Here is a 25,852-nt window from a genome sequence, read left to right as displayed (position 1 = left end):
AGCCCAGCCCTCATGGTGCCCTGAGGATCTCGAATCATTCCTCTACCACCGCATCGCCGATTCCGGTCTCTCCATCACCAAGATCCCAGAGATCCTTGTCCTGCATCCAGAACACGACATGGTATTCGCCAATCACCGTCTTCGTCAGCATGTCATCACTGGACTTCGAGAGCGCGCTGATCAGTTTGAGAAAGAGGAAGCAGCGCGGCTGAAAGAGATTGATAAGAGTTATATGACGTTTGAGGAGGTCAAGAAGAAGGAGATGACGAGATGGGGGAGGATGAAAGTGGGGTTGAAGAAGGCGTTTGGGAAGAAAGAGGTTGTTGTTCCTTTTGATCCTTTTGCGCCGGAGCATGGGTCGGGGGAGCAGAGAGAGGGGACGGTGTGAGGGTGCTTTTCTTCTAGTGTTGCAGTGTCTTTTTGCTATGTCAATATGGGTGTTTGAGGTCAGCCAGCGCTTTTATTGTGGCACAGAAGAAGGGTGTTAATGGTGTACAGTTGGCGTTATCGTACTGTGTACTGTATTGAGGGGCCCTTCCCGAGGATTTTACATGGTGTCGAGACTCGTCTCATGTTACTTGATAGTCATGTAAAGTAGAGTAAAGATGCCGCACTCGTTTCATATGCTGAAAGTCACTGTAGTGAAAGCTAGGCACATACACGTAAAGCGAAGCTCACGACTTCCATTTGTCTCGGCCCAGGCTGGTCTTCCCTCGACGAAAACACATGGGTCGTTCTCTATAACCTTGAAGCCTGAGTTCAGCGATAAGTGGATGATGCGTGCACTTGTTCTCATTTTCGCTCGTTGCAACCGATGAATTGTCTATAGGATAACTACTGATCTCCGCCACCTGTATTTGTCCATCTGGCAATGTGCGGTTGCGCATGGCGTCGATCTATGGAAGGGCCCATATGGCTGTAAAGCACGTTTCCTAAGGCGTCATTTAGCTGCTGACGGCGGCCTTCAATCTCCTGGGAAGTTGCTACTAAGTCTGAACATAGTTTGCTCAAGGCTCGCTTTCAAGTTCCTTCTCATCCCACTGATCAAATGCGTCCCGCCAGTCCTTACTCAGTCTTACTAATCGTTCCTCCACACGATCCGCCAGAGTCAGACTATATATGGCTTCTGCCACACAAGCCGTGTGCGATGCAGGCTTTGGTCCGTCGAAAAATACCACTATCTTCGGTCTGACCTCGCACTCGCAAGACTCGCTCCATTGATCTCGTGCGTCGGATAGTGTGAGAGAAAAGTCGGTCCAATGTGAGTGTTCGAACATTTCACGGTGCACCGTAACGTCCTCAATCCAAGAATCGACGGCTGCGGGCGACTGTTGTTCTATTGCGTCAACAAGCTGGCCAATGGTTACCCCGTCTTCTGCCTCGACAAACGCTAGATGGCGGATATACCTGTGGTGAAGCTGCGCTTCTGATATATGGACATATATACCAAGACTCTTGCAGGGAGGTTGCGTTGCGTACATTGGCCGGACGAGAGTACTCAAGGAATCTACTGTAAGAAATGGAGACCGGCTTGTATAAGCCGGGCCAGACAACAGATTGATCTCAAGCATCCCGTCAACTTCCTGGGCTCTATCGCCGAAACAATGGCTCAGATATGGGTTGATCTTGATCTGGCTAAGGTCAAGCCAACGATTGTCTGACGCATCAAGTGGTAGATAAGGAATCCAAGGGTCTCTTCGACGGCCAGAGTTCCACATAGCTCGAGCGGCAACACAAGTCTCGATTGGGAGACATTGAGCCTGGGTGATTCGAGCTGTGGGGACGAATGGTATCCTGGAGTAGTAATCCGGGTCTGAACGGTCGCGGATATCCAGCTCCAACTCTGCAATCTCTGCTTTCGTCGGCTCAATCCATTCTAGGTCCGGTGGAATCTTTTCGTTGTACTCGATGGGAGCACACGGGTAAGCTTTGCGGTACTGTAATCCCAGAACAACCGCGACGGCAGCTCGCAGCGTGGTTGAAACTGAGCAAAGAGTCAGCATCGATTTGGGATCCAATAGACCAACGATCATCTCTAAGAGTTCGGCGACATGCAGTGCGTGATGAGCTTTGCTCATGCCTTGTCGTTGAGACTGCGAACGCTTCGGTGTGACGGGGGCAGCTTGAGTTCCATGAGGAGGAGGATGAGTGGTCTTCGCTGTAGTCCATTGAGCGATGAGTCGGTTCATCATGCGGATTCGCGGTCGTCGCCATTCTTCAATACCGACCTCTAATTGGCATCGAGGTCGGGGAGGCGGCTTTGGCCAGGGTACCTGTGGTGGGACTCGATTTATGCCATTCTTGATATCAGCCTCTGCTTCCTTTGCTTCTCTGAGCATGTAATATCGGGTTGACGTGTCATCCAGGAGTTCCAAGGTTGTGCATTCTGGAAACCATTTCGTGATTAGAACATCGTCGGGATGCAGACCTTCATCGTTGTTGTCGTACCTTTGCTGTTCGCCTTCGTTGGGCATATTTGAGGTGTTCATATTGCCGCGAACAGGGGTCAGGATAGGCTTCGTGAATTTTCAATGGGAAGTTATGAAGTTGCAGGGGATGATGGATTTTATGTGCTGCGACTTCTCAAGGCAGCCGGGGCACGGGCCGCATCACGTGATCTGCGCCTGCCTACATCGGCAGCACTAGACTCAACAGTACCAAAACACCACTCCAGGCATCACCTTCCCGTGACTGAGCTCGATGCCATGTCTAACTATAAAGGCCGGCCCATCTCTCTGCCTTCCATGCAGCACCGTGCCAAAGCCATATCGCCATGGCTTCCACTACCCCGGATCCAGTATGCGCGCAATACCATCCGTACGACTCACTGATCGCAAAACACTTTCCGGACCAAGATCTTAGTTTACTGCACGCAAACAAACCTCAGTTGGGCAGCCTGTATCTCCTGGCCCTTGAACTCGATCACAACGGAGTACATCATCAAACGAGATGGTCACAGCAACCGCACCCATCTGTGATGCTTGGAGTGGAAGAATGGAGGCGAGCGCTGCTGTACAAAATCGATGCGCGTTTGCAGCTATACTCAAACCATACTCGGTCCGTGGGCGCCCCACGGTCTGGCACTACTCGTGAGCTACAGCCAGGCGATCTATTTTTCTCCCCTCGGCGTGTATTCGACATTCCTGAATTACTGGAGATAATACTTCGGTATGCAACCACAGACTCACAGTACGCAGCTTGGAACGTTGATGTGTCCTGGCGTCAGACAATTCGCTACATTCTCGCGTCTCAATACCACAGCCATCATCCTTGCCCTCCGGTGAACCATGGGCAACGCATCGACAGGCAACTCTCCTGGCTACAGCCCACTGAGCAGGATATTATCGACATCGAGCACGCGATCTTGTCGCTACCTCAGGGCCCCGCTACTACTACTACTACTGCGCCTATTCCAGGCCTCAGACCATACTTTCCTGCCAAAATCTTCCAAGCGCGCAACTTACCTCAGCTATATTACGAAAAAATCCGAAATTGGTATGAATTCATGAGGTTCAATCCCCCAGGAATGTTGCCACAGTTTGGTAGTCCGTGTTGGCTCGATCTGAGCCAGTTCAGCTTCAATCCGTACTTTCTGGGGCTATTTCCAGGGCGAGTGCGGCTACATCTCGGCAGATGCGAAATCATACTGAGCCCATGTTCTTCCGAACGGCGCGTTTACAAAAGACCTCTGCCACAGAGAGCTTTTGATGAGTTAATCAGCTCTATGTTTCTTACCGAACCGCCGTACAAAGCTTTGGGTATCTACCTACCAGGCCGACGCGCACCAAGTCTTAGATTGGTTGCTAAAGTTCGCAATGTTGAGGGGATCCGGGTTGGTCAAGTCTTACGTACGCTCGAGCAAAACGCGGATGATGCACTTTCTTGGTGGGAAGACGAAGTTAGAGAACTACGGCGAGAAATCAAGAATTCATATTGGATGCATCTCATGACGTGGGATGAGAAGCGATATGCATCTCACTCCGAGCCGTATCCTAAGTTCATGATTTTCCTCGAATCAGACGAAGACGCGAATACTCCCATCGCCAAACGAATTTTTCCTCTTGGCATTGAAACTGAACAAATTCGTCAAGAAGAGTGGTATGGAGAGTTGGACAAGCATGGATCTGGCTAGTGGTTGATGATGATTACCTGCTAGGGCCCCATTATTTGGACAACAACAAAACATCCGTTGTTCGGAGATGCGGTTACAAATTCGCCAAATCTTTATTCCTATCGTATCTGTACGCGGCTCGTTGTTTTGTAAAGAACTAATTACGCCTGCACGAAGTTTACACACACGTGTATCCCCATCGATGGCGACATGGACTTTTGTACGCTCGTTTAACACTGAAATCAACCGCGAACACGTCCCAGCACTACCCTAATTCTCAAGCTATATACGAATACAATGTACATTTCCAGCAAACATCCCGTCTCAACCAGCACGCAGTCAGGCGATTCACACGTGCACATCAAGCTCTCATATTGCTCACCAAAAAAGGGCCATGGCCCTTTCGCGTACAACATCCAATCATACCATTTCTCCTCAGCTGAGCATGCAGCCAAGACTCAGCCTGGCAGCTCTCGCCCTTTTCGCTGTCCTCCTTAAAGCAGCGGGAGGCTTTATCGGCGGCAAGTATGTATTACCGCTGGATCCTGCTTGCGGTTTCCACCAAATTTTCACGCTTCGCCTACCACCGCCGCCTCAGCCTTCTTGCGCTGCTTTACGACTGCCAACGCATCGACTTGAGTGGCTTGCTCAGCCTCGACGCTTTCGGTTAGGCACGCTGCAGCCTCCGTCTGCCTTGCCAATCATGGACGATTTCCCAGATCTTGGGTGAGCTTTTTTTTTTACACTTTGCTAACAAAAAGGGCGTGCGCAGTGTCTTCAATGTTATTCGGAATCACGCAAACCAATTGAATGCTCCCCAAATTTACGAGGCGCCCCGAGTTCTTTGCGCTCCAACAAGTGAAGCTTTTCACTTCAACACTGGTTGTCACAACTATGGCATACTACCCGGTGACTGCATGCTGAACAGACCATGTACTTTGTGGTCTGAGTTACAGTCAAGTCCGCAGCTCGGGCATCCGGGTATCTATGACCCCAATACTGCGCTTGAGTATGCTGTGAACGGCATAAATGCAGTGATGCCAGAAAGAAGCCAGATGGAGAGGTCAGTTTTTCCGAAACAAATGAACAAACCAAGCTAAACGCTATGCGAACAGCTTGATCAACAACGGTTCGTGTTTGCTCGACCGAGTCGTCGAGTCCATCCCAGTTGCGTCTGCCAACCTCGAGCCGCAACAGCTGCAGACACAATATGGCACTCGAAAATGCGTAATAAGCTCATGCAATTTCTGCTGCGACGAACCGCAAAATTACAAGACACACTTGCAAGCTGCACATTATGATGTTTTTACTTGCGATGAATGCATGTATGTGGGCAAGAACCAGTACGAGGTTGGACTGCACGCTTCGACTACAGGCCATGCTTCGTTCATCTGCAAGCATGAGGACTGCGAGAAGAAGTTCTCCCGACTGGACACATACCAGAGGCATCAACGAACCCATCGAGAGGATGCTAGGCGTTTTCCATGCAAGTTTTGCAGGAAGTATCGAGGAAAGAATGGCTTCAAACGCAGAGACCACCTGACTCAACACGTTCGGAACTATCATCACATCGGCGAGGGCGAACAGATCGACATAGCATACGATCGCAAATGGTGCCCGAAGAAAGAGTGCACTGAGTCGGCACCTGCTAGCAGGTCCTACTGGGACCGGGGTACCTTCACGTCATCGAAGGAATGGGTCAAGCATATGCGTACCGTGCACGACGAGTCTGAATATTCCTGCCCACAGCACGGCTGCGACCGCGTCAACGGAAATGGCTACTTCCGGCCAGCGGACCTCCGGATCCATCTACGCAAAGCCCATGGTACGGGTGGCTCTTTCGACGAGAGCACTCGGAAAATATTGCATTGATTCCGTGAGTGTCAAGCACGCGCTCACGACATCGAATGGACGCATATTTGATATGTCCTGTGGCTACGAGAGGATCTTTCTTTTGTCATCTCCTTCCTGGCATACCACAACCCACCAAAAACACTCAGAAAGAAGAGGAGGCAAGCACACGACCGTCATCCTCAGAAAAGCCCAAGAACATGTATCGACGGTCACGCATCCCCTTATTTCCTTACAACCACACACCGACAGCAACAAGCAACATCATCCACGTATCTCCATATCTCCTTACATAAATTGAATAAAACCTGTCTTTCCTTAGCAACACGTGTACATGCTACTGTACCAAATGCGACAACCCTTTGCACTAATGTCACTGCAGAAGCTACATTATGATCATGAACAACGAGGATGAAGAAGCATAAATCATATGTATCTATAAACTACTGCAGGGGGGTATCTCACGCCTATTCTCCATACATGCACCGACTACTCATGTAGCCTCAAATGAGTTTCCGGAAAAAGCTGAATGAGAAGAACTCCACTAAATGGCAGGCTAATCCTAGCCCGCTAAAGACGAGTAAAACTCCTGATGATGCCATAGCCCATGAAACCCAGACGCAGAAAGAGGTGCAGTCGTGATGCCATACTACCATGCCGCCCATGAAATAAAGAAAACGCATCATGCCAGATGCAAGCATTAACGCTAATCATGTGAACCATAAGAAAAAGAACCGCCGAATATGTCCTGAAAGACGAAAAGAAAACCAGTCGTGACACCGGGCGCATGGTGTTGTTGTCTCACTGCAACTTGAACAACGTGACCACAGCCAGACAGCCAATAGCGACCAGAGTACCCGTGACCTCTGGCCTTCTGAGAAATGTCTTGAACGGGTCACCCGTCTTCGTCACATGTCCGATGACAGCGACATTCGTATCAACGAGAGGCTCTTTTCGGGTCGGACTCGAGATCTTGGGTTCGGGGTGAACTAAGGGCGCGGCGTCCATACGTGACATATCTGTGCCGATCGACTCATCCAGCTCGTCTACGAGTGTCGCGCAAAGGCGGAAGATGTTCTTTGCTTCTTCGATGATGTCGACGCGCTCGTCGGGTGTGAAGAGGGTATCCGCGGCGAGGAGTTGGGTTTTGAAATCTGCTTTGATGTCTTCGCCGTCGTGGGGTCCGAGGAAATGCCAGAATGACAAGCCGCGCTCTTCCAGGCTCGTCTCTTCGCCATCTTGCTCTGGCCAGAAACCTGGAGGTGCCTTCAAGAGCGTCCCTCGTATCCAGCGGCCTCCGGAGAAGACGGCCATGTAAAAACACCACGCATAGCTGACTAGCGTCCAGGGCTTCTCGTTCACGCTCTTGCGGATGTGTGTGCAGAAATCGGCGACCTTGTCTCCGGGGTATTTTGCTAGCAAGACTTCGAGATCTGTGGGGTGTACTCCAAGCAGGTACTCCAGATCCCTCTTCAGCCGACTTGACCGTATCAAACCCCTCGGTCTCAGCGCTTTCAGAAAAGCAGCGAGTTGTGGAGATGGCGGTGTTGGCGCACCGAGTGTCGATGTGAAGAGCGAGGGCGAGTCGTACGGGTTCACTAGGAGATACGAGAGCAGTGGCGAGAAAGGTGGGGAAGCGGGTTCAGAATCGACTGCGGGGTGTGTGGAGGCGGTATGTGAGGCTGGGGCATGGTCGCGCAGCAGATCCGCCCACAGTGACTCGAAGGTGAGGAAGATGTGGGCGAAATGCAGCAGGCCGGTTGCGTAGAGTGTGGCGTCTGTCGTGTAAGGCGGGAGCGCAAGCGGCAGGCGCGAGGTTATGAGGCGGTTAAGGTTTGTGTGCAGAGAACTGGACGTGTATTATTAGCATCGTGGCCTGGCTTCGAAGTGATACAACACCAGGATCATACCGTGTAGCAGCGTTGATCTCTCCTGTGAGTGAGACTGGCAACCTCGGCGCGGCGTCTCTGGCGTCGTCCCGCAGCGCATGTTGCTGCCGCTCCAGCATCGTGGGCTACAAGGTGGGTGCAGTGTGGTATGTCGTGGTGAGTGAATAGTCGGGTTCGTGATGTCGATCGATTGCAGTCAATTCGTCGAAAATGGCGGAAACAGGAGGAAGGCGCAACCTTAAAACCCGGTAAACATGCGTAGACTCTGGCAAGCACGCGCGAGACCCACGAGGAAGGTGCAGCCAGGGAAGGCAGAGGGCTAGACTCTCTCGTGCCTGTCGCTCGTGTTAAACCCACGCGGAGATGGATCCGCCACGCCCCTCACCCGCCGTGCCTGCCTGTATCTCTGATCTCAGGGCGGACAAAAGCACGCCTTTAGTGGGGGCTCCGAGTGGCTTGCCCGTCGCGCGTTGCGGCTCTCGCTGCGTGCGAGGCAAGATTCGAGGCCATGGTGGCGTTCAATGATGCAATCCGTCCACTGGCGCATGGCCGTTATGCAGGGATCGCCCGCCCATGACCGACTTCCGTCGCTGATCAAAATGCCGATGTTCTGCGTACGCTGTTCTCGAAACGAGGGATGGAAAAGTGAGTTGACAAGAGTGGATTAAAGAGGATCTCGCTGATGGTTATGGGTCAGATGGAGATCATGGGGGGGTTTGTCGTGTCTTGTAGGACCGATTGTGCTTCGCGATCCGCGGAATTGCCGCCCGCAGGCACCGATCGCGAGGCCCCGTGCAGTGCATGAGGCTGAAAAATCGTTCGCGACACCAAATATGAGGCTTGTATAGCTGGGCGTTGACTTGAAATCGTCCGATTATTTACTTTTTGATCATGTTTACCGATTCTACTGTCTTGTGGGCTCGCGCTCGAATTTGAAGTCTTTTCGCGAGGAACTTTGGGTGTGTACGTTGGTGGGTTGGTAAGTCGATGACTGTGGTTTGCCAGGGCTGTTCGTTGGAATGGTCGTCTCCATATTCAACCACGGTAGCCAAGGATGACTCTGCAATGAATGCGTGATGAGTTCCGATTCTACTGTCTAAGAATACTCCAAAGCTTTCGGCCCGACACTTATCTGTGTCTCCAGTTTACTTCTCAGGGTTTAGACGACGCTTGTGTATTGGTTTTGCAAAGACTCTGGTCTCGCCTTCTACTCTGCTCCTAATCTCTCGTGAGGTCACGAGATGTGTCCTCAGATAACGTTCCATCCCGAGGACTCCGGCATCCCATAGCACAACCCCTCTTCACTGCCCGCATCCCCTCCATTTCTCCCACTCCTCTGCTCAAACTCTTCCCCAAGCACGTAGTCCGCTTCTACATCCATCTGCTCCCTGTTCTCTTTCAGCGTTCTCTTCACTTCGCTATCCAGCGCCTTCAAAGCCGCCTCCCTACTGCTTCTCCCGTGAACCTTCTTCAAGATCAATTTATCCGCATTTCTAGTCAACGCCGCAGCCCACAGGTCCTTCTTACTACGTCTGAACCACGTTGGCTTGGTGCGGCAAGTGAAGACGGTAGTTGACGTGCCGGGGTAAAGGAGGAGGGCGTTAGCTTTGATTGAGTCGACGAGCTGTTCGTAGTCTGGACTGGCAACTTTACTGAATAGGACGCCAGCAACAGTGCTTAAGAAACCGCATGTGCTCAGGACTGTGGTCCAAGTGAATGCCGTATCGTTTGGGGGCATTCTGGATCACGATGAAGTCCCAAGTCGACAAATTCTGGAATCGCTTCATATTTGGAATACGTTCCTCTTATGCCGCCTCAAGAAACAAACATGATTGCTGGCTTTCATTATTTGACGTAGCGAAAGTTGGAGAACCTTCATGCTCAGTCCATGACGTCTTTCGCAGTGGCTGACACAGCAACGTTTGAATGGGGGAAAGCAGCTCAAGAAGTTAATTTGTAACCATCCCTTTGCATTTCGTCTAACCATAACCAAGAGGCTACACCATAGCATTGCCCAACAGTATCTCAACATGTGCTAGCATAGCCAACCACTTGAATCGGTCATCGAGAAGAGAACACCAGAGGTGTGGTCAAGACCAATGATATGATCAGGCATGCCTGACAAGCGGCAGCACATCTCCAAGTAGACAAAGTATGTGCGAAATGAGATCCGTGGACAGGGTATAGCGCCAAACAAGGTGGTGAGGAAAGGAGACGCTGTCGTGAACATCGTTACGCAGGCGACACGCGAAGCGCAGTGTCACGTTTGGAGCGTGAGCGTTTCAGACTCGCTTCCAATCGAAGTTGACATCCTCGCGCGCCTGAACCTCGCCAACACTGGGGTCACTGCATACAGGTGCCCAAACCTGAGCCTCGAACTGCCCAGCCGCAATGTTATTGCCAAAGAACGAGTAGTCTGTGAGTGTCAGCACTGATGTCCTCGAGCTACGGCGCGTTAAACTTACAGCAGTAGAAGCGACCCGGCCAATTAACGCCGTCGTCGCAGTGTCCAAGAGCACAGCCAAGACGTGTGCTGTTGCGCCACACCATCTGCGTGAAGTGACCCCATGCTGCATCGAAGTGTGGGTTGTCGTAGGGGTACTTGGTCTCCTCTTCGTGCCAGCCGTGCGTGGCAGTGCGGGCAAACTCGATCCAGGCGTCGTAACCGTCAGGAGGTGGGTTCACGGAAGAGAGGTTACTGCCGGAGCGTTTCTTTTCATGTCAGCTGTGCCATGCCAGTCATCGTGCCAACTACGTACGTGTTCAGGGTCCTTTGGACACTCTTCAATGTCAGCCCGTGCAGCGTCGGCAAGCTCAGTGTCCCAAATAAGATCCTGCGCACAATGCAATTTGCGCCAGTACCAATGAGCTCGCATGACGGCGCTAATGAAATTCGGGTCGTCCTGGTGTGGAGCGTCATCGGCGACGAGATCTCGGTGCTTGATCTCGTGCCTGGGGGCGGCGAAAGCAGTAGCTGCCGTAAGAGCTAAGAGTTTGGCGAAAAGCTTCATGGCTAGGTTTTGAGATATGTGGTCGTCGATATGTAGGAGAGTGGCCTAGGGAGAGGTGCAGTAGGTAGAGGTGAGAGGATAGCGAGTGCAGCTGAGATGCCAGGCACTGGACCGAGGCGAATAAATGAAAGGCAATCTAAGGAGCGAAAATAGGTTGAACGAGTGACGAAGTAAGAGGGAAACGAGGTCGCTGGGGTTTATATGGTCAAAGACGTGGGCTGACGTCCACCATGGCGTGTTGTTGATGGTTGCGCCTGGCTTCACGTACTAGCGCCGCAAACAGACGATTGCGGAAGGCGCACCAACCAGCCGGGTGCCTACTTCAAGAGAGGGCAGTCCGGCATTGAGCACCGTTGACGGTGAATGATGAGCAGAGGCAGCAGACCTGCTGCAGCGGTCGTTCGTGTAATCTCAGCCGGGGTAGACGAGAGGTAGGACGAGTCCGTTGCGCTTCGCAGACGCCAAGTGGCGGTACAGGCCTGCTACTCGATTAGTCTCTTCACTGCGTTGCCACTACCCTGTTGCGAACTTACTTGAAGGTATCACCAAACGCCGACCACGAACTGGATGCGTGCGCGCCGTTCACACACCACTACCCCTCTACCGTGACCTCGTGGAGCCCACTACGCTAGCTGTAATTCCATACATCGTTAGATCAACGCACAAAATAGACATGTGAAGGAGAACGGCAACACAAGCACGCAGGGTGGCGTTCGCGACGAGTGACTACAGCGGAGCCAGATGAGCATGCGCAGGGTGAGTCAGCATAGTCCCTCTATGGCAGGCTGCGATTGGTAGAAGAAGTAACAAGGAGACCAATATGTGGTATGAATGCATAAATGATGATCTAGCCTAGCACCACCGTTGAGACATGGCGATAGCATCGCCTCGGTCGTCCAACTCGGCCCAGGTGGTGTCAAAGACACTTTGGTCCCGGGAAACGTCGCACTTGTACTTGGTAGCTGCCGTTGACAGGACGTCTTTCCCTCGTTGTGTATGCGTTAGGTAAAGAGAGGCTGACTTGAATGTCTCAAGTCCAACGCCGTCGCGATGACGCAGCGCATGTGCCAAAACGCCCGAGGATCTATTTTGTACACTGCTCTGCTCCCAGTGAGAACAGGAAAGCAGTTCCCGAGTACAGACAAGACGTGCCATTGGTTTCAGAGCCCATTACCAGGGTTTCGCGCAACCTGGATCCCACTAAACCGATACAGCAGGGCAGTGTACTCGCACCTGCTCATCGAACGCGTCGCCCCTGCGTCGTCGTGGATCAGTTCATCGACTAATGCTGGTACAGCATCAGAATCCCGCCGTGTTCGTGTCACACCAGCATTAGGGCCGAGAGCGTCCCAAGATCCTCACCAAGACGCTTGTGTAAGATGGTGACTCGCACAGAGCCGTCTGCGCTGCCAAGGCCGCTGTTCATCGGTCCGGTCAGGTAACACCATGCCGACAACCAGGGATAGATTTGCCGCAACGACTGTGGCAGTACGTACACACGGGAAGCTGCATCGCATCGCCCGTACAGATCACAGCCCAGCACAACACTGTGGTGTCGAGTCTCTTCATCCTTCCTTGAGACGTTTGGCGGGACGTCCAATAATTGAGTCGTCCGGAAGGCCACTCCTCTTAGTACCTGGTAGACTAGACGTGCGGATATCGTTGTCCTCCTGGCTGACCCTCCTGACGGGGTACTTGATCTTCGAGTCCTCGAAGCAGCTGTCGGCTGGTTTGCCGTGAACGGTGAAGTAGGGATGTGACAGCGCATTCTCCGCTGTGAGCCGTTTCTGGGGGTCGTACTCAAGCAGCTGTTTGAGCAGCGAGAGTCCTTCGGGACCAGGTGTATCTGGTCCAGAGCCTATTGGATACTGATTGTTGTTGAGGGTCTGGTGATACCATCGTTCTAAGCCATCGCCACCTTGAGGACGCGGAAATCGTGCAGCGTTGCCTGAGGCCAGGGACGAGAGCTGAGGATGTTCGGGCATGGCCGTCAGTAGCGGCCACCGGTCTTTGCTTGGCATGCCCATGATCTCGACTATCTTCTGCATCTGATTGCGCTGGAACGGGACCGTCTTCTTGCTGTCCATCTTTGCCTCCTCTCCTTTGAAGATGGGTCGTAGGGATAGCAGTTCAGCAAAGATGCACCCTACGGCCCACAGATCGACTGCAGGAGTATAGTGACGACTACCGAGAAGGAGCTCAGGTGCGCGATACCATATTGTCACGACGACCTTGTCGCCTGAGAAGAGAGATTGCAGCGGTTTGTAGAACAAGCGAGCAAGACCCAAGTCGCCTATCTTGACTTTGCCAGCACTGGTGACCATGATATTAGCAGGCTTGAGATCGCGGTGCATGACCCAATTCCGGTGCAGGTAGACCAGTCCCTGCAGCAGCTGATAAAGAATAGACTTGATGGTCGGTGCAGGTATCGCCTGCCGTTGGGGTTGATTATGGTGGTGAATGATCTGCAGTAAGTCGTGTTCGGCATATTCGAAGACGATGTAGATACACTTGTCCTCCAGGATGATCTCTACGGTGTGCACGACGTTGGGATGTGCCAGCTCAGTACACAGCGCCATCTCGCGTATGGCTGATTGCGAAATGCCAGAGTATTGAAGTTCGCCTTCTTTGTCCGGCTTGAACCTGGGCGAATTAGCAGATATGGCGGTCAAGGTCCGCTCCACCTACTTCTTGATGGCGAACTCGCCGGTGCGGCCATTCTTGCCTTCGGCTTTGTAGACGCGTCCATAGGTACCGCTGCTGATGAAGCCGACAATCTTGTAGCGCTCTGTGACTCGCTTCTTGTTGTTGTAGCCAGTGAACATGGCATCAACGGAATCTAGCGGGTCTTCAGGAACAGGTTTAGTACTCGCTCTTAGGGGCTAATGTAGAAATGATAGCTCGGAAGATGCAGCAGGGTCCAGCAACGTCAACAGAAGGGGGTGAGGCGGACACGAACGGCAATTGCTGACGGCAGGAACAACAATCACGCAGGCAGTGGCGTTCAGCCAGGAGGCGCCAGATGAGGCAACGTGAAGCGACGGTGACTTGAGGGGAGGCTGGACGGGGAAGGACACGCGAACATACAGGAGAGGGTGACTGATGGACACGTAGAGAAAGCAGAGGCGTACCGTCGGGAGCTGTCGCAGTGCTGTTCTTGCGCGATGGGGCTCGGGCGGATGCCGCAACAGAAGCCGACGAGGCCGGCGGGGAATTGGAGCGCTGGCTCATGCTTTTGCCATCTGCCTCAGCCTCTCGTTTAGCTGACGTCTCCACGCCCGACGCGGCCGTAACGCGTCCACGGAACTATTCCGGTGAGTCCTGCACGTGTGGGACGCGGTCCGAGAGGGCGAGCTTCGGTGTCGATAGATGCGCAGAATGTGTAGGATGTCTGGCTTGAGATTTAGAGGGTCTCTGGGTTGAGAAACAGGTTCCAATCACGTATCAATGGAGCCTACCAAGTATGGCTCCCCGCAGAGCCTCAGTACTGGACCCAACCACTTGCTTCGGCCAGTCCTCGTCCAAGCTTCACATGCCACCACCGTGAAACCTCAAGCTTCACACCTAGTAACAGCCTTGGAACCTCCATATCTATGCGGTGATAATCTGACTCTTATCGCTCTTATCTGAGCGGTCTGAACAGGTAGGCGCGGTGCAGCATCGTCATCGCGATGTCACGTTCTACGAGGCGGCTGACACGTCCAGGAAGCTACAACGGCGCCCCAAACCTCACACCTCACATCTACCACGTAACGTAGAACCCACCATGGACCCGCGTTCGTGGTTCAGCAGCCTGACGGGCTACTTTGTCTACATCCTGTCCATTGCGACCCTCGGCCCGCTCCTCTTCGGCTTTCACCTGGTGGGTCCCAACGTCATGCTTGCCGGCGCATAGCTAACACGCCCAGTCTGAGCTGAACGCGCCCGAAGATGTCATCCGCTGTAAACGCAAGTCCATCACGTCGGCCGTCGCTGGCCCGAATCTCCCGCAATGCATTGAGATGAGCCCAACCGAATGGGGCGTCGTGGGATCGCTATACACATTGGGAGGTCTGGTAGGAGCGCTTTCAGCAGGGCCAGTGGCAGGCAAATACGGCCGCCTCAGGTCTATGCAGCTATTCTCCATCTTCTTCGCCGTGGGCCCAATCTTCGAGGCGCTGAGCCCAAACATTGGAGTCATGGCGTTTGGAAGGCTGTTGTCAGGAGTCGGTGCAGGCGCGGCCGTCGTCATTGTGCCCCTCTACATCTCTGAGATTGCACCGCCGGGCGAGAAGGGCTTCTTTGGTGCCTTTACCCAGATCGGGTGCAACGTGGGCATTCTGATCACGCAGTTGCTGGGCTACTTCTTGAGCCACGACTCTTATTGGAGGCTCATCTTGGCCATTGGAGGCGTCATCGGTGCTGTACAAGGCGCCGGACTACTGTTGTCGGTCGAGAGCCCAAAGTACATCGCAGAGCAGGGTAATGTCTCGCTCGCGAAGAAGACTTTGCGCAAGATCAGGGGAGAACATGCAGACATTGAAGACGAGATGAACGACTGGGGAGTCTCGGGCTCCGGCAATGTCAGTGGTACGTCGTCTAAGTCTCTCCATTGATGGACAGCCTGCTAATATTTATCCAGAGGAGGAGCAGACACTACTGAGCAACCAAGATGGGTCGGCTGAGGCGAGGCCCAAGGAGTCAGGCAAAGAGCAGACGCTGAGCATCATGCAAGTCTTCCGCCATCCCGACTATCAGAAGGCCGCTATTGCCGTCGTCATGGTCATGCTGGCCCAGCAGTTTAGCGGCATCAACAGCATCGTCATGTACGGCGTGTCGCTTCTAGCAGGCTTACTCGAGTCCAACTCCGCGCTGCTCAACCTTGCCGTCTCAGCGCTCAACATCATCGTCACCGCCGGCTGCGCGCCCCTCGCTGACAAGCTGGGCCGCAAGGTCTGCCTGCTCAGCTCCCTTGCCATCATGGGAACGAGCTCGCTGCTACTTGCTATTGGCATCATCAAGTCGATCTCTGTGCTTTCCGCAGTCGCTGTCCTGCTGTTCGTGTCTGGCTTTGCTGTTGGTCTTGGTCCGGTGCCCTTCATCCTAGCGAGCGAGCTGGTGGGCCCGGATGCTGTCGACGCAACACAAAGTATTGCGCTCGGAGCCAATTGGATCGCTACATTCATTGTGGCACAGTTCTTTCCGCTGGCAAGCGCAAAGCTGCACGGATATGTCTACTTCATTTTCGCGGCACTGTCAGCGTTCTTCTTCGTTTTCATTACGTGGTTTGTACCCGAGACGAAAGGCAAGAAGAACGCAGACGAGGTTTGGGGTAGAGAGCGTCGGGTGGATTGATTCATGCGATGTTCAAGGGTTGACGGGGCCGATTTCGTCGATTCTGGTACAAGGTCGAGCAGCCCGCTACGTCACCGGCAAAGCGCCTTCGCGCAATTTCTTCACAACCCAAGCCAATTCCCTCTCTACGTAGTGGTCATCTCGAAAATGCCGAAGATCCTGAAGCCGCATTCTTGGCCGAATCAGCAATTGCCTGGAATGCACAGAAAGAGGCACTTTCGAATGCAAAGCTGAGGACAATGTAAAGCATTTGTTCGCATGTGAAGGAAGGTTCTGTAGTCAGAAAATCGAAATTCTTGAGTCACATGTTCATCCCGAAAACCAGCTGTGAATTGCTCCGACTTGACGGGTAGGCAGTCAGCCGAGTCGGGGAAATAATCGTCGGAAGCGTCTACCCCGATTCCTAATTGCTGACACAAGTGGTGTGCTTAGTGATTTTGCGCAGCCGCGGCTAGAAGGCGGCGGGTCCGAGCAGCGGCTTCGGATATGTCATTCAGTCATTCGACCCCACTGGCGCTGGAGAGTACCTCACGCCTTCAGTCTCACTTGCGATGCGATTGCAGTACTAGAGCTACTTCCCTGCACTTTCACTTGTCCTCTGTGCTATTTTATATGCCCGCTCCAACATGCCCTCCTCCAACATGCCCTCCTCCAACATGCCCTCCTCCAACATGACCGCATTCCCGCCGCATTTCTCACCACACCTCTCGAGCGCCGGCCGAGACGGCTTCGACTTCCAGACGTCACAGCTCGAGGCAGAGACGCCGGACCGGGTCGCAAACGGCGATGAACACCACAGCCCGCCGCCCTCGATAATATCGCCCGCCTTCACGCCTCCAGCGACACCGGGCGTCTCGACCCCCTCGCGGCCCCGGCCACCCCGCTCCATACCAGTCGATACCTCAGTGCGCACCGACACGCCGCGGCCGGACCTGCTGCCCAAGCTGCCCACAGTCGAGTGCGAAGTGCGTGCGCGGATACCCACAACCACAGGGCATGAGATGTGGCTGCACGTGTACAGGAACAGCGTGGACACGAAGGAACACTTGGCAATTGTCTTTGGGAGCCAAATACGCTCGAGATCGCTGGATGCAGAGCGCCCGGGAGAGACGGAGCTAGACCGCATGACGAGAGGCGCATACGTAGGACGCCTGTACCCTGGGAGAACCAGCTCGCGGGTTGAGCAGCTCAAGAGGCAGGAGGGCGTCCCCTCGAAGCGCAAGCCCGACGCCGACTCGGCGCACGTGGACAAGAGCAACGGCCTGTTGTCGCCAGCCTCTGCATCCTCATCCGAGAACGGCGACGTACAGCCAGCTTCCTCGCTAGAATTACCTATGGTCCGCATACACTCCGAATGTTACACCGGCGAGACTGTCTGGTCTGCGCGCTGCGACTGTGGTGAGCAGCTCGACGAAGCCGCGCGGCTTATGGCCGATCCTACTCTGTCGCCTTCTGGTGGTGCTATTATCTATCTCCGCCAAGAGGGTCGTGGGATTGGTCTAGGCGAAAAGCTCAAGGCATACAATCTGCAAGATTTAGGCAACGACACGTACGAAGCAAACATCATGTTACGGCATCCTGCAGATGCGCGAAGCTACGGCTTGGCCACGGCTATGCTCATGGATCTGGGCCTAGACGGAGACAGAGGGATTAGACTTTTGACCAACAACCCAGATAAAGTCCATGCTGTCGAGGGGCCGAATAGAGAAGTCGTCGTGAGGGAGCGCGTCGCCATGGTTCCGCTTGCGTGGAAAACAGGCGGCATGAAGGGCATCAAGAGCGAAGAAGTAGAGAAGTATCTTAGTACCAAGGTGAGCCCACGTCAGATTGCGACACTTCGAGATGCAAAATTTGCTGACAATGACACAGATCGAAAAGTTCAAGCACATGTTAGATCAGAAATAATGGCATTTAGATGGTTGACATCGTATTCCTCAGTTTCCGTCGCATCCGATAATGTGATCTGCTAGACGATCAACGGCGCTGACGTGGGGCGCAGACGACCGCTCGGCCGCTCTGAAACCACTAAAATAATCATAACCTGCTTCACCTCACCGCGCCGCATCTGCGACCTGCGCCCCATCCTTCGCTTATCCTTGATTTTCAGACTCTCTTCGCGTATATAGCGGGTCGTCCATGGTCTTGGTTACGGCCATCATCCCGACAGCATGGCGAGCCCGCGAGACGACGCTGCGGAGAACCCCTTCCTCAGTCCAGCGGATGGACGCAGCATGAGGAGCTTCACCGCCGACTCCAAAAGTAAGGCGACCCCCCTGATTTGTATGCGTGAAATACTCAATTCGGTTAGATAGTTCGAGGAGCATGCTACCACTTTTATACACCCAAGGCCTCCTTGAACCACAACGAAGCGGATATTCAATAACACTACTATTGACGTCATTATACTCGACTTTATGTTCGGCCTTGTTCTTCATCGTCGCTTTGATACAGCCAAAGTATGGACATGTCGTATCAGCACGTGGGCGATTTTCCCCTTCCTCGGCGGCGCTATTGACGGCTTTCATCGCCAAGACTGTCGAGCTATCGTTCGTGATGGTATTCTTGGCGTTCATAGGGCAGGTCCTGTCGCGAAGAGCTATTCAGCAGAAAGGCATCAATTTGGCTAGTGTGTCGATGCGATCCTGGATTCTGTAAGTTGACAGCGTTTCGGGCCAGCGCTCACGTTGGCTGATTTTGGAAAGTCAACCAGGGAAATTATTCAGCGGGTGGCACAGCGTCAGGGTCGCTGGCTTCAGTGTATTGGGAGTACTCTCACTGGTTACTGCCATTCTCTCTCTGCTATATACAACCGCTGCAGGTGCTCTTGGTATGTCAGTACCCTTGGTCTTCTACCACGAGTCGCTAACACATCTCAGTGCAACCACAGCTACGCCTCCCGCCCTGGGAGCATCAAATGCTTGCTGGCCAAGTAGATGGCGACTTCTCCAGTACCTTGAAAGCTGATAAGACTTGTCTCACTGCCTGGCCTGACGTGGGCGACACACAATGGGGCGGTAGCACATGTCTTGCCATGAAGTGGTCTTCGCTATGCGGCCGCAACTTCATCAAATACATGTCAGCATGGGACGATCAAGCAGCTGCAACAAACCCTGCTTGGATGTCTGAGCGCCTTCTGGAACGAAAGCCGATCAGTGCGTCGCTAGACAACAACGTCACTGTCACTACTGCTTGGCTTGATGATCATGATGTCGCAACTGAATCTGAGAAGGCAGGCAGGATAAGTACGTGGCCAAAGATTCTCTAATGTTACTTCGCTAACCTGGGTATAGTCAACAACATCACTATAGCCGTCCCCCACCGAGGGATACCGGCAGCAGCTCGCAATGTCCAGAATGATTTGCTGCAGCCAGAAGTAGGTAGATCATTCATGCCACATTCAACCCATACTAATGATCCTAGGATCTTCATGACGGTGGCTCCTACTCTATCCACGCTTCAGTCGCCAGCTTCGCACTCAACGCACTGTGTGTCAACGCCAAAGAGGAAGAGCTAGCTCCACTCATATATACCAATTGGCCCAATGCGATTCCCATGGAAGAAGGATCGAAGTCGGTCAACTGGTGGCCAATCCTAGGATTTCCAGAAGGCACCAACACAAACAACAAAACAGTGCTCGATGATGTGTTTGGATGGAAGGACGAGACGGAAGATCACTCGCGTGCTAGACCAAGTTAGTCCGGTCCTCTGCATGAACGATTTCTACTAACGTCACACAGTTTTTCTCAAGTACCCGAAAGCAGGAAACACGGTAAGTGGGTTTGTCTCAATCGGAAGACGAAAGACTAATTGGGTAGATCGCAAACCACACTCAAGTACCGTACGAGCTCGGCGACCGACCAGAAGTCTACCTGCTCGGCAAAGCACCCGACAACACCACCGAAGACTACTTCCTCTGCTCCATGAAAGCCGGCATCACAACTTCCTGCACTACACGCTACAACGCCTCATCCGGCGGCCAAAGCCTCGAAGCCGTCTGCGACGACGCAAACGGAAAGCACAGCGACGACAGCGCCATCCAACCCCTCCGTTCTAGCGGGGACAGAGCCGCCCTCGTCGGCTGGCGCGACCTAGGTTTCAACCTCCTCAACTCCCTCAGTCTGAACAACGGAGTCTTCGACGGTGACGCGTCTACAGCCCGTATATTCACCCAACTCCAACTCACACAACCCAAGCTCAACAAGACCTTACCGAGTCCTGCGGAAGCATTACTGAGTATGACAACATGCACCGTCCTAGACCTAACCCAAAACTTCCCCTTCCAACCCTTCTCCAACACCTCCGCCGACGACTTCGACACCCCTCAAATGCAATACTTCAACGCTTCCGTCCGTGTAGCACAGTACATGTCCGGCGGCGAAAAGAGCTACCAAAAAGCGCTCCTCGTTGTCCTCGCCCTCACTCTCCTCATCAATATCTTCATCCTGATCTACTTTGCCGTGCTGCTGCGCATCAAACTCATCACGGATCTCTGCGAGCCGCTTGTGCTGTTTGTACTAGGATACCACTCTCCGCCGTCGGATGGCCTTTTTGCGGGAAGGCCGCAGGAGGGGCCGCAGAAGAGGGATATGAGGGTTGATTGGATTGTTAAGAGGAAGGGGGAGCAGTTGGTTGTTGTGGGGATGGGGGAGAGGGATGGGGACTTGGGGGGAGAGGGGAGGGGGAGAGGCGGTGTTGGGGGGTGGTTTAGGATGAGGAGGAGAGGGGGAGGGAGAGGGGATGGGGATAGGGAGGAGGGGTCGCCGGAGGGGCTTAGGCCGTGACAGACAGGGATGTGAAGATGGCTGCCTTGCCGTTCTTTTTTCAACTGCGTACAATCCATCTATCTTTATCCAGACGGTTTCCTGCTGCTGGCTGTTGGCCTGGTAGTGGCTGGTCCAGGCCGGTCTAGTTCACTCAGGCCCCACTTTTGGCAAGTGTGGCTGAGCGCACGCCACAGACGTACGTCGTGCGCTTCCCCTTCAGGCTGGATTGCCGCCTGAGGATATACTTGCTGTTGTGCCGGCTCTTCCGCTACTCTTTCTTGTTACTTCTCTGCTGTTGACATTTGCACAGTCCTCGGCTTTTCGACACGAATCTGAGAGTGTGGCGGCACAAGTACGGTCTCACCTTGGAGTTACCACGACGATCTCGTATACCAAAGCACAGGTTGAATGATCAGCCCGAACCAAAGCCAAGCCCCAGTCTGAGTCAAAAGCGCCCTCTCTTCACGTACTGTTTCCGCCTGCCGCCTCCGATCAGCCTCGTTGCCGCCTGTCTACAACACATTACAGCGATCAAAGCTACGGTCAAAGCCGTCTTCTCAAGAAGCCGCATTCGATAGCAATATCTTACTTCCCTCTCAGTTTGTGGACGATAGAGCAATACCGCATCAATTCGAAGCGCTGGTCGAAATGTCTCAACCCTCCTCCGCCTACGCTCAGATTAACGGATTCTACGGCCCTGGGACATGGGCAGCATGGGTCATCACTCTAATCGCCTCATGGATACCCATTCTGCAGAACGATCACAAGCACAACCTACATTATATCGGATACGCATTATATACGAACTGGGCTGCGGTCGATCTCATTCGCCAATGGGTACCAGCTTTCCGCCATCACAAAGAGTTTGAAGAAGTAGACCATACTCAGGTGCAGAATCTTCTCGCTCCTTTTGCGGTGATGCAGGCTGGTATCTTCCATGCATTTCTGCAACTCTGGTTGTGCGCGTTCATCGCGAAGCAGAAGGATACGAATACCAAGAAGGAGATCGAACAGCGTCGCGTCTGCATTATGTACGGCCTGATCTTTCCCGGTCTAACGAGCATTTTCGTTTGGCCAACACTCGCCGGCCTTATGGTACAGCATGATGTGGTTGGGTCCTGCATCGTTACGCTCACAGGTTGGCTGATTGTGGGCCCACTTCTTTTTCAGGCTTCGTCTCATATCAGTTGGGGAACTACATTGATCATTTTGTTTATAGTTTACATTCCGGTGTATTCTGCCACTATCATTTGGAGCGTCTTTAAGACTAGTAACGACATAGTAATGAGGACGAGGTGTTCCGTTATTCCGTGTGCGCCGCAGGCGATTGGGGATTGGGATCAAGCGTTTTCTTTGTTCGGTGCTTTGTTCTTGTTCGTGTACGAGTATCAGGATCTTATTATACATCTCGCGAGAAAGGCATTTACAGGTGCTTGCGCAAGCGGGAAGCGATTGGGCAAGTGGCTAAAGTCGTTGCTCGTCTGAAAGGTTGCAATTCTCTCTATGCGTTCGATGATGTTACGGCTTTGCAGATTCATGCACTCGAAATAATCAATCACGAAGCATACATCATGTTACCAGGAAGAAGTAGGTGTTTTCTTTCTAATTGGAGTGTGACTTAGGTGCTACCACCTCGTCGTTGCTACTGACTGCCCAGGTGATCCGCAAACGTGCCTCAAGCGAGCATCCCCATCACCTAGCATGGAATGTAGATAGTACAGTAAGAAGTCGACACGCTCACCGGCCCAGGATCAATGCTACTAGTAACTACACCTTGAGTGTCCGCCCCGTTATAGTTAACCGAGCAAATCTCAAAGTGATTGCTCGCGCTATTGTACGCAGTGTGGAACGTAACATCGCCGAGGGTATGGCAATCTCCTGCAGAGACGGTACTGGTAGCGCCATTGAAGTTTTCCACATCGGCATCGTGGTCGTAGTAGACCATGTCGTTGTTGACGTCGTAGCAGTAGAGTGTTCCGCTAGTTATATCGACAGGTGTTTGGTAGTAGCTGCCGCCGCCGTAGGTGTGCGAGGCTTGAGCTTCGACTTTGCAGCGGGTTACGCCGTCGTCTTGGCGGAGCTGGGGGAAGGTTAGTAGGATGAGTTTGCAAGGGTGTCGCCTTGTGTTGAGAAGTGACACTTACGGCGAGGTTGTTGGTGGGAGCAGCCATTGTGGTGGTGATGGCGGTTGCGAGTACCATCGCAACGGAGTTTACTGAGAATCTGGGTTCGAGTAAGCGATGTGTACACTGTATGCCTTGCGTGGACGACATACTGCATGATGGCGGTTTTCGTGTGTTGTTTTTTTCGTAGCTGAGATACTTGGTCGTGTGATTGTATTGGAGAGTGATACAATGTTGCTGTGAGATGCTTCATCAATTCGCGGTCGAGCACCTCCTCTTATAGCTGATCATGAAGCCAGCATTGCTCGAAATCGACGATCGATCCGACCTTTTCATCTCATATTATGCCACCTACGTCTTTCTTCCCCGTGAAGCCCACTTTCCCCATAAAATGCTGCATACGTGATCTACACGGACTGAGCTTCTCCGTCGAGAGATCAAGGGGACATGTCACGCCGTCAGCCTCGCGGGCCCAATGAGCATTGCCCGTTGCCAAAGAAGTTGATCAACGAGGCCTGAGGTGGAAGGTACAAAAAGGTCAACTCGTCAGAGGGTACTTGACGTAGTAGGGAGCACGTAGATCTACATCTAGTGACATACTTCGTCCTGCAAGGCCACCTGCTAGAACCTGGGATCGCCAGCCATTCCAATGTACCACTAAGGTACCCGGCAAAGCACGTGGTCGTTCACTCTTCCCAATGATTTGTACACGTTCGCTTTCCTCGCTGCAGCCCAGCGTAGTGCAACTCATGTAGACTGTGGCTTTGTATGAGAAGCAACACAAGCTTTTCAGGCCAAGGTAGGAAGGTAATTACAGCCCGTCAATCTACTGATCTGTTTGGCATACTCCTTATCGGTATTGATTCCGCGGGTATACGGTCATGTAGAAAGGATCGCCCGTTATAGCGGCTAGGGTGCGGACGATGGCTGTATCCGTCGCTACCTAGGTAACATGCAGCTCTAGATTCTTATTCGACAAACTTGGATATGAGAAGCACTGCCTTTTGTAAACGCAGCGTCAGTGTCCGCGGAGTGACTATCGTAGTCTTGACGTTAGTGTAGTTAGCCTGGAATGTGGAGCGACCTCGAGAGTAGCGTAAGTAACCCAAATTCCTGGATACCTAGGTACATCGGTTGACATAATCTGTAACTAGCTTCTTTGGAAGTATACACTGTTGTCTGGTCAACGTTGTGGTGAGATCGAGTATCAAGCAGCCTCCGAGTTCATTTCCCAGGAATGGATGTAGTCCAAGAGTGCAAAGTCCAGTAAGAGACTAAAAGCGTTTCGAGTTGCGGAATATAGAACACCGGGATAAATTCCGCCATACATCCCCTAGACCATAGCAAGGCTGTCTTCGGAATTCAGTCTCCACATATTCGCATAACTATCTCGTTTGAGCCTAGCAGACCTAGTGTAGCGCCAAACGGGTCGAATCGGATACGGGATACGCTGATCTGGTGTACTCAGGTACCTTCCGAATGATCAGGACGGTGATCAGTGACGTATCCCGCTGCTTCGTAGTTGCTTTCATGCCCGAGGCTGTTCAGCAATGGCGATGACGTTCCTTCACTACGCCTTACGCGAAGCAGCCGAGCGCCTCACAACTTCCGACATTCATATGCATTCATCCAATCAGGTCCTCTCGAATCAGAAGTATCGCCAACAAAAGACCTTCACTATGCAGTGGAGAGATTGGAAAGAACAGGAAGAATAACATCAACTCTAGTCCACCAATAACAACCATACACCCCCCAACCACATCCCCTCACGCACACTCCTTAGCAACCTGTCCAAGCACCTTCTCATACTCCGCCACACTCTTCGCCCCCACAAGCGTAAAGTCCCTCTTCCTGCCCTCAAAAATAACATACGGCACACTATCCACCCCATTTCCAGCTTGTTCCCGAATCGCCGCTTTCGTCTCCCTCAACTCCTCATCATTGTCTTCCACCAGCTTCTTCGCTTCCTCTTCACTCAGCCCAGCTGCCGTGCACGCTCTGACCAACGTTTCGGGACTAGATGGATGGGCGCGCTGCTCAAAGTACTGATTATACAGAGATCTTACTGCTTCCAGCGCAACACCATCCTCTTTGTTATTCTGCAACCACTGCAACACACGATGCGCATGTAACGTATTCGCCACCACCCCACCCCCAAAATCAAACTGAATCCCCTCTTGTTTACCCAAATCACGCATGACGGCCATATACTTGTTCATGCGGTCTTCGCTGCCGTCGTACTTTTCGTTCTTGTACCATTCATATTTGTTGACGCCTTCTTGGGTGGCGTCGGGGTAGAGTTGGTAGGGTGCTAGTTTGAGGGTGAATGTTGCTGGGGAAGAGGGGTTGGTGGTGCGGTAGTTGGAGAGGGCTTTGGAGAGGCGGATGAAGCCTAGGTATGTCCTGTGGTAGAGTGAGGGATTGGTTAAAGTGGTGCTGTGGCGCGAAGGGTGGGTGCATGTACCAGGGACATATTGTGTCGAGCGTGAAGGTGATTGTTGACTCGTAGGGCATGATGAATATAGTATACGAAAGGACTTGGACTTGGTCGCTGTTCGATTCGTAGATGTCCGTGGCCTGGAAGGATTACTTCACGATACCCTGAAGATGTTCGCGAGGTTGCAGGGGTTCAACTGCTCCATGTCTCCGGCACACGTCATGCGGGGTGCGGCGGAAAGATCACCGCCTACTGCACGCTAATCTTCTCCAGCATCGTATACTAGCAACCCCAAATACGAACAGGAGCTTTGCGACATGGAAATACTCAAAT

General features: G+C 52.8%; 8 protein-coding genes across 8 annotated transcripts; 3 read left to right on the top strand and 5 right to left on the bottom strand.

Moving 5' to 3' along the window:
- Positions 1-6,763: 6,763 nt before the first annotated feature.
- Positions 6,764-7,970, bottom strand: J4E84_010319 (uncharacterized protein; the record flags this gene model as incomplete). Its single annotated transcript, XM_049392875.1, has 2 exons — positions 6,764-7,811; positions 7,873-7,970. 2 exons carry the CDS (start codon positions 7,968-7,970, stop codon positions 6,764-6,766), a joined length of 1,146 nt encoding a protein of 381 aa, XP_049239433.1.
- A 2,163-nt stretch (positions 7,971-10,133) lies between these two features.
- Positions 10,134-10,862, bottom strand: J4E84_010318 (uncharacterized protein; the record flags this gene model as incomplete). Its single annotated transcript, XM_049392874.1, has 3 exons — positions 10,134-10,267; positions 10,317-10,563; positions 10,611-10,862. 3 exons carry the CDS (start codon positions 10,860-10,862, stop codon positions 10,134-10,136), a joined length of 633 nt encoding a protein of 210 aa, XP_049239432.1.
- Positions 10,863-12,427: 1,565 nt separating this feature from the next.
- On the bottom strand, positions 12,428-13,687 carry SSN3 (cyclin-dependent protein kinase; the record flags this gene model as incomplete). Its single annotated transcript, XM_049392873.1, has 2 exons — positions 12,428-13,505; positions 13,551-13,687. The coding sequence occupies 2 exons, from the start codon at positions 13,685-13,687 to the stop codon at positions 12,428-12,430; spliced, it is 1,215 nt and encodes a 404-aa protein (XP_049239431.1).
- Positions 13,688-14,628: 941 nt separating this feature from the next.
- On the top strand, positions 14,629-16,196 carry J4E84_010316 (uncharacterized protein; the record flags this gene model as incomplete). Its single annotated transcript, XM_049392872.1, has 3 exons — positions 14,629-14,724; positions 14,771-15,431; positions 15,484-16,196. 3 exons carry the CDS (start codon positions 14,629-14,631, stop codon positions 16,194-16,196), a joined length of 1,470 nt encoding a protein of 489 aa, XP_049239430.1.
- Positions 16,197-16,822: 626 nt separating this feature from the next.
- Positions 16,823-18,101, top strand: J4E84_010315 (uncharacterized protein; the record flags this gene model as incomplete). Its single annotated transcript, XM_049392871.1, has 2 exons — positions 16,823-18,007; positions 18,066-18,101. The coding sequence occupies 2 exons, from the start codon at positions 16,823-16,825 to the stop codon at positions 18,099-18,101; spliced, it is 1,221 nt and encodes a 406-aa protein (XP_049239429.1).
- A 263-nt stretch (positions 18,102-18,364) lies between these two features.
- On the top strand, positions 18,365-20,977 carry J4E84_010314 (uncharacterized protein; the record flags this gene model as incomplete). The annotated part of the gene is made up of 8 exons (XM_049392870.1): positions 18,365-18,455; positions 18,505-18,847; positions 18,899-19,023; positions 19,073-19,438; positions 19,487-19,569; positions 19,617-19,887; positions 19,934-19,965; positions 20,012-20,977. The coding sequence occupies 8 exons, from the start codon at positions 18,365-18,367 to the stop codon at positions 20,975-20,977; spliced, it is 2,277 nt and encodes a 758-aa protein (XP_049239428.1).
- A 1,657-nt stretch (positions 20,978-22,634) lies between these two features.
- Positions 22,635-23,130, bottom strand: J4E84_010313 (uncharacterized protein; the record flags this gene model as incomplete). Its single annotated transcript, XM_049392869.1, has 3 exons — positions 22,635-22,655; positions 22,701-23,039; positions 23,104-23,130. 3 exons carry the CDS (start codon positions 23,128-23,130, stop codon positions 22,635-22,637), a joined length of 387 nt encoding a protein of 128 aa, XP_049239427.1.
- A 1,718-nt stretch (positions 23,131-24,848) lies between these two features.
- On the bottom strand, positions 24,849-25,596 carry J4E84_010312 (uncharacterized protein; the record flags this gene model as incomplete). Its single annotated transcript, XM_049392868.1, has 2 exons — positions 24,849-25,485; positions 25,547-25,596. 2 exons carry the CDS (start codon positions 25,594-25,596, stop codon positions 24,849-24,851), a joined length of 687 nt encoding a protein of 228 aa, XP_049239426.1.
- Between the last annotated feature and the right edge of the window lie 256 nt (positions 25,597-25,852).

Source organism: Alternaria hordeiaustralica (assembly GCF_023758085.1).
Source record: "Alternaria hordeiaustralica strain BMP 2776 chromosome Unknown scaffold_39, whole genome shotgun sequence".
Taxonomy (NCBI): domain Eukaryota; kingdom Fungi; phylum Ascomycota; class Dothideomycetes; order Pleosporales; family Pleosporaceae; genus Alternaria; species Alternaria hordeiaustralica.
Note: the sequence above shows the minus strand (reverse complement) of the source record. Positions and strands in the feature narration are given on the sequence as shown.